This window comes from Neoarius graeffei, chromosome 12 (assembly GCF_027579695.1).
Source record: "Neoarius graeffei isolate fNeoGra1 chromosome 12, fNeoGra1.pri, whole genome shotgun sequence".
In the NCBI taxonomy this organism is placed as follows: domain Eukaryota; kingdom Metazoa; phylum Chordata; class Actinopteri; order Siluriformes; family Ariidae; genus Neoarius; species Neoarius graeffei.
This window is the reverse complement of record NC_083580.1, coordinates 20864671-20877358: the sequence shown is the minus strand read 5'-3', so window position 1 is coordinate 20877358 and position 12688 is coordinate 20864671. Positions and strand designations below refer to the sequence as shown.

Here is a 12688-nt window from a genome sequence, read left to right as displayed (position 1 = left end):
AAAAGGTTACAAAACCGTCTCTAAAGAGTTTGGACTCCACCAATCCACAGTCAGACAGATTGCGTACAAATGGAGGAAATTCAAGACCATCGTTACCCTCCCCAGGAGTGGTTGACCAACAATGATCACTCCAAGAGCAAGGCGTGTAATAGTTGGCGAAGTCACAAAGGACCCCAGAGTAACTTCTAAGCAACTGAAGGCCTCTCTCACATTGGCTAATGTTAATGTTCATGAGTCCACCATCAGGAGAACACTGAACAACAATGGTGTGCCTGGCAGGGTTGCAAGGAGAAAGCCACTGCTCTCCAAAAAGAACATTGCTGCTCGTCTGCAGTTTGCTAAAGATCATGTGGACAAGCCAGAAGGCTATTGGAAAAATATTTTGTGGCTGGATGAGACCAAAATAGAACTTTTTGGTTTAAATGAGAAGCGTTATGTTTGGAGAAAGGAAAACACTGCATTCCAGCATAAGAACCTTATCCCATCTGTGAAACATGGTGGTAGTAGTATCATGGTTTGGGCCTGTTTTGCTGCATTTGGACCAGGACAGCTTGCCATCATTGATGGAACAATGAATTCTGAATTATACCAGCGAATTCTAAAGGAAAATGTCAGGAAATCCGTCCATGAACTGAATCTCAAGAGAAGGTGGGTCATGTAGCAAGACAACGACCCTAAGCACACAAGTGGTTCTACTAAAGAATGGTTAAAGAAGAATAAAGTGAATGTTTTGGAATGGCCAAGTCAAAGTCCTGACCTTAATCCAATCGAAATGTTGTGGAAGGACCTGAAGCGAGCAGTTCATGTGAGGAAACCCTCCAACATCCCAGAGTTGAAGCTGTTCTGTATGGGCTAAAATTCCTCCAATCCAGTGTGCAGGACTGATCAACAGTTACCAGAAACGTTTAGTTGCAGTTATTGCTGCACAAGGGGGTCACACCAGATACTGAAAGCAAAGGTTCACATACTTTTGCCACTCACAGATATGTAATATCGGATCATTTTCCTCAATAAATAAATGACCAAGTATAATACTTTTGTCCCATTTGTTTAACTGGGTTCTCTTTATCTACTTTTAGTACTTGTGTGAAAATCTGATGATGTTTTAGGTCATATTTATGCAGAAATATAGAAAATTCTAAAGGGTTCACAAACTTTCAAGCACCACTGTATGTACTGACCAAGGAAGAAGAAGTGGCCAGCGATAGGGAAGAAGAGAGACATATCGAACCGTACTGATTCGAGCCAGAATTGTCCAAGGACAGCGGGGACAGTGACAATGATGAACGTGAGGACGATCATGAAGACCGACTTGCAAATATGGAATGGTAAGCTTTTCAAAACGTTCTTAGAATTAGAATAGACATTTTAAGAAAAGACTAAGATGATATGCTAGCCTAGTACAGCTATAGCTGACAGTCTTCAGTTCAATTTTTCCGTGGCCGTGCATAGTCCATCGCCAGCAGTAGACCGCCCAGTAAATGCACAGTGGTGGTGGTGGGAAGTTGAAGATGCATTCCTCAAGTTAGTAGTATTATAGTATGTTGGAAATAAAATGCTTTGCAGTTCATTGTAACAAAGTCTTGACTAATTAGTGATTACCTTTATCTTTCGGCAAAAGGAACAGGGCCACTCCCTCCACGGCATTTGTGTTGCTGCACCCGGCAGCGATACATCGCTTTTCGGGCTCTTTCCCTTTTTTCCTCTCTCCCCCTTCTCCATACCAGTCGTAGATTGTAGTTTAACGATTTGTCTCTCTTTCTACGTCATGTTCTGTTGCAAGTTTCAGTCAAAATTAAAGTAATCTAGCAGAGAGTCGGACAAAAAACACTCTGTGGAAGTGAGTGGAAAAACCGCCGGTAAAACCACCCACACTCCTGGCGCCATGCGAAAGCCAGCTAATAATGGCGACGTTGGTACCGGGATTCCCTTGGCGGGAAATTTAAATTCGACAAATGCTGAATGCTCCCGACATTTACAACGTGGGTTTCAATTATAAAAGTTTTCATTGTCGGGACTTGTACTATTATTATCATCATCCAAGGAGGAAGGGGGTACATTTCTCTAGGCCTTTCATAAACTTTACACAATTATTAATAAATAAAATCAACCACTATCCTTTGATTAATGAATTAATTGCTTATAAATACTTTATTACTGCAAGTGTTGCCCTAATGGAATGACAACATAACAGTTTCATGTTTTTGACTAGCTTCATATTACTAGATTTATACAGCAAATCTATATAAGCCCAGGTCACAACCGGACGTACGATTTTTTGGCTGTGCGATTTTTGGCGTTTCCCAAATCGCTGCGTTTTTTTTTTGTTCATGGAGAAAGACGCGCGTTGGCCGTAAGTTTGTCTTGCAACCTGAAAAAACGTAAGCGCCCGTAGAGTTTGTTTGACATGACCAAGAACCTCTGCGGCCGGTCTGTGGCCAGTCTACGGCTCGAAAATCAGCACGTCACACGCGCGCCCTCCGTGCGTTTCTTGCACGTAGACCGGCCGTAGGAGCACGTACGGCCGGTTGTGACCGAGGCTATAGTTGGGGCGGCACGGTGATGTACTGGTTAGCGCTGTCGCCTCACAGCAAGAAGGTTCTGGGTTCGAGCCCAGTGGCCGACAGGGGGCCTTTCTGTGTGGAGTTTGCATGTTTTCCCTGTGTCCGCGTGGGTTTCCTTTGGGTGCTCCGGTTTCCCCCACAGTCCAAAGACATGCAGGTTAAGTTAACTGGTGGCTCTAAATTGACCGTAGGTGTGAATGCGAGTGTGAATGGTTGTTTGTCTCTATGTGTCAGCCCTGCGATGATCTGGCGACTTATGCAGGGTGTACCCTGCCTCTCGCCCATAGTCAGCTGGGATAGGCTCCAGCTTGCCTGCAACCCTGCACAGGATAAGCGGTTATGGAGCATGGAAGGATGGATCTATATAGCTGTCAAAGGTTTATTCTTCCTTTTCCTGGCAATAGCATCAGAATGGCCTGCAAACCTAATTGAGTGAATGTCAAACTTGAGTTTGGTAAAACTGATAAACAAATACAAAAAGGTCTTCAGGGTGAGACTGGAGCCCAGCTGTCAAGTACTCAATCAGTAATAGCTGGGTGGGTGGGGTTGGGACAAAACAAACAGACCAAAACACACTTACACAGCAAAAACAGAAGACAGCCCTCAGACAAATCAATCCTTTTCTCTTACAAGTGCCTTTGTAATCTTATTCTGCCACTGTCTAGATAGATGGTGAAATTGTTTTAGCACTGAAAGCTGCACTTGGTGTGTGAGGGAGGAAGACACTCACATCGATGAAGGAGGCATTGACGTAGTCTGTATTCTCCTCACCGCGCTTTACAGGAATGATCACTCGATTAAACTCATCTGAAAGAGCGGAAGAAAGTAAGAAAATGAGAGAGGCCAAGTCCAACTTTATGTAGAGTTTGTCAATCAAGAGTGTTCATAAGCTGCATGGACTGATACACACATACACGGCTTACTTACATGGAATGATCTGCAGCACACGGTTCTTCTTCATGTTGGCTGGAAGGTTCCCTGTTCTCATTTTATCATTCTGGATCTTTATAGAGGTGAGCTTCTACAGAGAGAGACAAAGGTTCAGAATAAATAAATCAATAAACAGTGAGGAAAAGACGTGTGCGCGCGCATCTTCACCATTTTACTTTTTTATTCAAGAATATTCTTCGTGACATTAAAGGGCACATCTTGGGTAAATTCAGGAGCAAGATCAATGTAATTCTCTTGTTTTATATTAAACTTTGGTCAAATATCTGTCACATTTTGCGCAATACCAGAAAAATTCAGTTGAAATCAAGCCATTTGAGGCGAATTGGTCCGCCTCTGAAAAAACTTGGCATTTGGATTTCCCGGCAAACATTGATTTTCGTGACATCATACGTTTCGTGACGCCTCCCTCTGAATCCTATGTCAGCGCTGGTTTGTTTATGAGAAAACGACCTGGTGGTTTTCTGCAAATTTCTTCGTTATCGCGTAATTATTAAAATGGTTAACAGATGTATCGTAGGAGGGTGTAGCAACACCAATCTTGATGGGATTAGTACTCATCGTTTTCCAAAAGACCGGACAATGAGCGAGAAATGGGAGCGCTTGGTCTACACAGGCTGTGCACTGAAACCGTGCAAAGCTCTCGCAGCCTGCTGGCGCTTCCGCAGGTAACGTCACGGATCTGGCTCCAGACTCCCTTGGGATTTTTCCAGACGCGTTTTATTTTATTTTTTTCTGCTGTAGACAGATGGCCTTGTGCAAAATTACCCTTCTGAATAAGTGTGTAAAGGGACATACTTTCATATAAAAACAAACAAACAAAAGAAAAAAAAAACCCACGAAATTGGCCCAGGATATGCACTTTAAGGTACTGCAGTAACAAGCGTGTGCTATGATGAAAAATAAAGTTAAAATAAAAAGATATTATTCTATCCACATTCACTGGATATGAGCAACCACGTGCGCTGATTAGCTACTCTACTACTAGGCCATATACCGTGAGTAGAGAAAAACAAAATAGCGGAGCATGTTGCTGAACCAACCAGTAACAGCTACGCACCTCATGTACGACTCGATTTCCTGGAATAACTTAGTCATGATATTACTGATAGGCATGTAAGGTTATAGAGAGCTTATTCTCTACCTTTTGAGTGACGTGGAAGGAAACTGTTTGATTATTTGAATATTTAATTTGTTGTGATGACGTTCATGAAGTTTCACTTGCAAATCGTTCCCTGCTCTCTGCCACTCTCTCTCCTGCTTGACCTGAACTCATGGAGCATAAATGTGTCCGTGAAATATCATAAGCAGCAGCTGCTCACAGAAGGAACCAAAGTTCTGGCCCTCGTTGGGCCACACCCACCTTAAACTCCGCCTCCAGACCACCACAACCGGCTCCAGGTAAAGGAGCGTAGAGTTTGGCCAGGTGAGACTCTAGAGAGGTGACCTCCAGCTCTGTGTCTCCATACAGGTAGTGTTCCAAAAGAGCCTGGAAAATAAATACGTACTGCATCTGCGGACGAGAGACAGAAAGAAAGTGAAACATGGTTAGAGCTTTCAGATCGCCCTGTTTGAAAGCTCGGTCCTAAAATAACAGCACTTCTGAAACCGTAACAACCAAACTACAATTAAGAGTGTTGGGGACATGGTGCCCTTTAAAAGTCAAAATACTCAAAAGATCCTAAGCACCACGTTCCAATACCTAAAGCATTTTAACATGCATCATCTATAACCTCTACTATTATTAGTATTGGAATTATCTTTATTAGTTTAAATATCATAAATACTTGCTTTAACATCAGAAAAAAAAATCTTATAAACCAAATTTGCCTTTTTAAACTTTTGTAGATGGGTGGCTACACATAGGTGACCCTTGGGTGCCGCAAATCAGGTCAAAGGATAATCACCAAAATAATAACTTTATTCATTACATGTACACTTGTGGGGCGGCATGGTGGTGTAGTGGTTAGCGCTGTCGCCTCACAGCAAGAAGGTCCTGGGTTCGAGCCCCGTGGCCGGTGAGGGCCTTTCTGTGCAGAGTTTGCATGTTCTCCCCGTGTCCGCGTGGGTTTCCTCCGGGTGCTCCGGTTTCCCCCACAGTCCAAAGACATGCAGGTTAGGTTAACTGGTGACTCTAAATTGACCGTAGGTGTGAATGTGAGTGTGAATGGTTGTCTGTGTCTATGTGTCAGCCCTGTGATGACCTGGTGACTTGTCCAGGGTGTACCCCGCCTTTCGCCCGTAGTCAGCTGGGATAGGCTCCAGCTTGCCTGCGACCCTGTAGAAGGATAAAGCGGCTAGAGACAATGAGATGTACACTTGTGAAATTCCTCTCTGCATTTAACCCATCTGAATCAGTGAACACACACATCCAGAGCACCCGGGGAGCAGTTAACCTAACCACGTTAACCTAACTGCATGTCTTTGGACTGTGGGAGGAAACCCACGCAGACACGGGGAGAATATGCAAACTCCACACAGAAAGGCCCTCGCTGGCCGCTGGGTTCGAACCCGGAACCTTCTTGCTGTGAGGCGACCGTGCTCACCACTACACCACCGTGCCGCCCATCATTTTCCATAAATCATGGATGCAAACGGCGCGCCTTTTGGCGGATGCCGCCTTTTTCACAGCTGTCTGGGGGACTTGTGTGAATCGCGCAGATCCGATAAATTTTGGGGGGGGCGTTGGAGTGTCTAATTAGAATTTCATCAAAGTAAATTCTGTATTAAAATTACTAAATAAGCAAATGCCGTTACAGTCCATGAAACATAGGAAGTATAAGTATGAGAAGAAAACAGTAAATCAGAAAGCTGCGCACGTAAAGCCAATTGGCTGCGCGCCATTATCTGCTGCTGGTTGCACTTCACTGCACGCGCAAGGATTTCCATCAGTCCAACGTAAGTTACGTAATTGGCTTTATGTGCGCAGCTTTCTGATTTACTGTTTTCTTCTCATACTTATACTTCCTATGGTTAATGGACTGTAACGGCATTTGCTTATTTAGTAATTTTAATACAGAATTTACTTTGATGAAATTATAATCAGACACTCCAACGCCCCCCCCCCCCCCCCCCCCAAAAAAAGAAAAAAAAAAACTCATCAGATCTGCGCGATTCACACAAGTCCCCCAGACAGCCGTGAAAAAGGCGGCATCCGCCAAAAATTGCGCCGCTTGCATCCATGATAAATATATGCTTCAAATATTATTCTAGACACGAACATGCATTTTTTTCTAATTTGGCGGTGACAAAGAGTCAGGAACAGAGATGCAAGAGAGACGGGAGGGAGAGATGAAAGCATGACATGCCCTAGTCCTTTTATTACACAAAATGCAGCAGAAACAGCTCTCTGTTTACCCTGCTCAGGACAATACAGCACTTACAGTAATACAGTCAAATTTCGTACATTTTCAATGTATTCACAATGTGACTGATACATATATGTCATTCATATTGATGGTTCATGCAAGTTGTGCATCACGCATTTATGCAGGAATTGTACAGAAGAGTGCAGGTTTGAAGCTGGAACACCATTATTCAAAACCAGAAATTTAGAAGACTGAAAGCTAGTCAGACAGTGAGACAGGTGGATTGAGCTCAGAGTATGAAACTGAGGTAACATTAGAGTCAAGGTGGCTCAGGGGATGAGCCATAGGACATTCAATTAAAGCCAATTTGCTATAAGTAAGAACTACATACCGTAGCATCCACCGCAGGCTTGTAGTGCTCAAGTCCGACTCGTGCCCTAATTTTAAAAGGCTCATGACTCGACTTGGGACTTGAGCAATGATGACTTGGACTCGGACTCGTAAATTGGAGACGAGGACTCGGATTTTCTCTTTATTTTTTGTAACATGCCACAATAATTTGGCATAAAATACAACCCCAATTCCAAAAAAGTTGGGACAAAGTACAAATTGTAAATAAAAACGGAATGCAATGATGTGGAAGTTTCAAAATTCCATATTTTATTCAGAATAGAACATAGATGACATATCAAATGTTTAAACTGAGAAAATGTATCATTTAAAGAGAAAAATTAGGTGATTTTAAATTTCATGACAACAACACATCTCAAAAAAGTTGGGACAAGGCCATGTTTACCACTGTGAGACATCCCCTTTTCTCTTTACAACAGTCTGTAAACGTCTGGGGACTGAGGAGACAAGTTGCTCAAGTTTAGGGATAGGAATGTTAACCCATTCTTGTCTAATGTAAGATTCTAGTTGCTCAACTGTCTTAGGTCTTTTTTGTCGTATCTTCCGTTTTATGATGCGCCAAATGTTTTCTATGGGTGAAACATCTGGACTGCAGGCTGGCCAGTTCAGTACCCGGACCCTTCTTCTACGCAGCCATGATGCTGTAATTGATGCAGTATGTGGTTTGGCATTGTCATGTTGGAAAATGCAAGGTCTTCCCTGAAAGAGACATCGTCTGGATGGGAGCATATGTTGCTCTAGAACCTGGATATACCTTTCAGCATTGATGGTGTCTTTCCAGATGTGTAAGCTGCCCATGCCACATGCACTAATGCAACCCCATACCATCAGAGGTGCAGGCTTCTGAACTGAGCGCTGATAACAACTTGGATCGTCCTTCTCCTCTTTAGTCCGAATGACACGGCGTCCCTGATTTCCATAAAGAACTTCACATTTTGATTCGTCTGACCACAGAACAGTTTTCCACTTTGCCGCAGTCCATTTTAAATGAGCCTTGGCCCAGAGAAGACGTCTGCGCTTCTGGATCGTGTTTAGATACGGCTTCTTCTTTGAACTATAGAGTTTTAGCTGGCAACGGCGGATGGCACGGTGAATTGTGTTCACAGATAATGTTCTCTAGAAATATTCCTGAGCCCATTTTGTGATTTCCAATACAGAAGCATGCCTGTATGTGATGCAGTGCCGTCTAAGGGCCCGAAGATCACGGGCACCCAGTATGGTTTTCTGGCCTTGACCCTTACGCACAGAGATTCTTCCAGATTCTCTGAATCTTTTGATGATATTATGCACTATAGATGATGATATGTTCAAACTCTGCAATTTTACACTGTCGAACTCCTTTCTGATATTGCTCCACTATTTGTCGGCGCAGAATTAGGGGGATTGGTGATCCTCTTCCCATCTTTACTTCTGAGAGCCGCTGCCACTCCAAGATGCTCTTTTTATACCCAGTCATGTTAATGACCGATTGCCAATTGACCTAATGAGTTGCAATTTGGTCCTCCAGCTGTTCCTTTTTTGTACCTTTAACTTTTCCAGCCTCTTATTGCCCCTGTCCCAACTTTTTTGAGATGTGTTGCTGTCATGAAATTTCAAATGAGCCAATATTTGGCATGAAATTTCAAAATGTCTCACTTTCGATATTTGATATGTTGTCTATGTTCTATTGTGAATACAATATCAGTTCTTGAGATTTGTAAATTATTGCATTCCGTTTTTATTTACAATTTGTACTTTGTCCCAACTTTTTTGGAATCAGGGTTGTATTTATAAACTACATTAATTTTGTACTAATTTCATGCAAGAATATCACACCTGCGCACCTTGGTGTGTGCATCAGATTAACTCTCGGGTGTGCTCCGGACAGCGCACACGCCAAGCGGACTCTCGTGTGCATGCCGTAAACGACTCACACCTGCACAGGATTAAGGCGCAATCAGCGTGCCGATATAAAAACTGAACACACACTCACTTTGCAAAGTATTGAGTTGCGTTGCTGACATTGCCGAGCCTTACTTCCTTGTTTGGGTTCCTGATCTCTGATTTCCTGTTTCTTGCCTTTGATTCTGCCGAGTCTACGATAGCCTGTTTGTGCCTTGCTCGACCTATTGCCTGTTTCACTGTTTTGTCTGCCGTTCTGGATTGTTTACCTGTCTTCACTCATATTAATAAACGCACCTTCTGCACTTACATCCATCTCCCAACCATCTCTGACAGAATACTTCGCACTCCCTGACAAAGAGAAGCACATTCACCTGTTTATACGTCATGTTCAGGAACAAACTAATGTTAATGGCGCTGAAACACACACCGTCAAATGGTGCGGTTGGAGTCTTGTTCTCGGACTCGAAATTTTATTTTATTTTAAATGACTTGGACTTGACTCGGACTCAAGGTTTAGTGACTCGACTACAACTGTGAGCCACCGTATTCAAACTGCACTCCTGATCTCCAAAGTATACATCAGATATGTAGGAAACTTGTGTACGAGTGAGTACAAGATACACACGTGAAGTTCACCTGCTCTGGGTTAATGAAACGCGACGGGCTTCAGTGTGCACAAACTTGACAATTAAAAGTGTGTGGGAGTTGAACATTGTTGGAGTGTGTGAACTGAACTAACATCAGTCTGCACCATCTGGCACCGCTGGGCTCGGATTCTTGTGACAAAGCCGAACACATCCACCTTCCTCTCGGCAGCCATCATGTCCAACATCGCATCGATTACGATGAAGGTGCCCGTCCTCCCGACACCCGCACTAAGACAGGCAGACAGAATGAAAGAGAAAATCATGAAATACAAAATAAGTTTCAACCGAGTAATGTAATCATAATATAACTTATAGTAAATTCAATTATGAACGATGGAAAAAAAAAATTACCTATTAACACACTAATCAGTATTACAAGTTATTTAACAGAGAACAAGACAATTTAAATGGTACGTCAAGGCAACAACAAATCTAGACTTTTAAACGTGTTAGTATTTAACCTTCAGGCAATTCTGGGGTCCATGTTTTCGTGTAAGAATTTTGAATGAATTCAATCCACTTTAAAAACTACCGTTTCTTATGCACGATAATCTCTGAAGAAGTCGGCTAAAATCTGTTTACGTGTAGGTTACAAGTAAACAAAACTAAAGTAAAGCGCATGCGAGTTGCATGTCGTAACCGTTTGCTGTTGGTAAGCTCTTGAACATCTTCAAATGTCCTTATTACACAGACAGCAAGGAAAAAAAAATGTTAAAATGTAAAAAAAAAAACGTTTAAAACGTACAGCTGTGTTTCTGTACATTCCATTCAAACAGATTCCAGTTGTAAAGGTAATCGGATAGAAAAGATACACAGGGTGTTTCAAAAAAATTTGATATCATTTCACAATCTAACAATTTTGCCAATTCTCGTTCAAATTTTAACAGCATGTGTGGAAACAGGTCAATTTTATGTTTAAATGTTTGTTGTTTGTATCTTTTTTTGGTATAGAAATGCCATTTGCTGGAAAAGAAAAGGTATTAGAGTACGCTCGAACAAAACGGCAGCGTGCGTTTATGAGAGAATTCTCTAAAAATGCACCAACTGCAATGCAGATTTGGACACGGCACAAAAAGTTCAAAGAGGAAGGCTGTGTGTGCGGGGCAAAAGGATCTGGACGACCACCAACATCGGAAGAGACGGTCGAGCGAGCGGGTTCGCGAATATTGAGAATTTGTGAAATCATTCATGGAATCCACATACCTTTGACTTTCTCATTCAAATTTTGAGGAATAAATCTTATATCGCTCAACTAGCCTGGCAAGCCAGACTAAATGTGAATATTTAGTCTGGTCTCGGTCGTAGACATTTCCGAAGGGTGTGGGTAGGAACAACCCGTTGTCTTTCAAACTGTCTCTGTGCGTATAGGTCAACGCTCTGACCAATCAGCGCAACAGTGACTGTGACGTAGTCAGAGCGACAGAAAGCAGTGGGGGAGGGTAAACAGCTGGTAGATCAGACTTTTGCCATAGCCGGTCGGCACAACAGCGAAAACGTCCTTCTTGAAAAGGAATGAGCGGAGAGCCTCTTCCTGCTCATGTTTCAACGAAAACTCCAAGTCTAATTCTTCTAAAACTGATTCCAAAGCGGAGTCAAACAAGCGCTGTTCTCTAGCCGTAGCCATCTTTCCTGTTGTGCTTTCTCCAGCGTCGCGCAGCCTTGTCGTCACTCTTGCAAAAGCCCGCCCAAAGAATCCAAATAAAAACCTTGCGTTGTGATTGGCGGGCACGATTTGATGCCCGGGGCGTGTTGTTGATATGGTCTGAGGCTAGACCCACTCGTAGGCAAAAATATTTTTGGCCGCTCGGTGGGTGGGTCTAGTTTACTAGGCTATCGCTCAACATTAAGCCTGTTTGGTTTCATCTGCCTAGACTACATAGTGTCTGGGATATTTGCATCTCAAATAGTATCAAATTTTTTTGAAACACAATGTACATGGCTGATATGTGTTTATTTCATGACTCATTAAGGATAAACAACCTTAATGGATCAGATTGAACCGTCTCCATAGGCATGTGCTGTGAGGGGAAATATGGGCTACGATAAAGAAGAAACAGTACCTGCAGTGCACCACTATGGGCCCAGCATACTGTGGGTTGCACGCTTTAACCTTTTTAAGGAACTTAAGCATGCCGATGGGAGTAAAGGGCACACCAAAGTCTGGCCAGCTGGTGAAATGGAACTGAGTCACCAGCCTCTGGGGCTTCTTCCCTGATACATCCCCCACCTACAGGCACAGTAACGAGAGAGGAGAAAGGTTTCACATTAACAGCACATATGCTGAATCAGCACACACACACTTACTTCTAACTCTCAGCACTATAAAGCCACTTTCAGAACTCCATTTAACATCTTCGGTTTAAGTCAGTTAAAAATATTTTCACTGTTCTGAAACATTTTCATTATTGGGTTTGTTTGCTTTACGAGAACCATAACTAGACTTCCACACAAGAAGAGAGGAAACACGCTAATTATTTGGTGAAATTTACTGAAGATGTACCCTGGTCCACAGTGCTAAGACAGTAGTTTTAGTTGTCTTCCCATCGTCAACGCAATTCGGAGACTTTGATACAAATCACTATGGATGTCTTTTTAATAAGCTACCTGGAACAGACGGTCCCCTTCGAAAGTATTGGAATGGCCAGGCCAGTTCTTTCATTTTTGCTATACACTGAAGACATTTGGGTTTAAAATCAGACCAGAACGCCAAGGACGTAGCAGTTCATCTGGCCTGCCATCAAAACCGCCATGACTACCAAAACATCAAACGTGACAACGTGAGAGAGGAGCAACCTCCATGACAAATTGTTTACCACAGGAAAATCAACAAAGGACTAAATTTTCTTCCCCAAGCGAAGATCGACCCCAAATATCGATCAGAACTGAACTCGCATGATAAATGAGAAAGGAGATACAATTCTAGGTC

At 42.8% G+C, this 12688-nt stretch overlaps 1 protein-coding gene across 2 annotated transcripts in view; it reads right to left on the bottom strand.

The window, feature by feature from the left end:
* The window catches only part of ptpra (protein tyrosine phosphatase receptor type A), a 159652-nt gene that overhangs the window by 15981 nt on the left and 130983 nt on the right, over positions 1-12688 (bottom strand). For both annotated transcript variants that reach the window (XM_060935650.1, XM_060935651.1), the window contains 5 exons: positions 11823-11989; positions 9855-9990; positions 4876-5025; positions 3492-3585; positions 3295-3371 (listed from right to left, as the gene is read on the bottom strand). In XM_060935650.1, coding sequence (XP_060791633.1) covers positions 3295-3371; positions 3492-3585; positions 4876-5025; positions 9855-9990; positions 11823-11989 — 624 coding nt within the window. The remainder of the gene's footprint in view (positions 1-3294; positions 3372-3491; positions 3586-4875; positions 5026-9854; positions 9991-11822; positions 11990-12688) is intronic.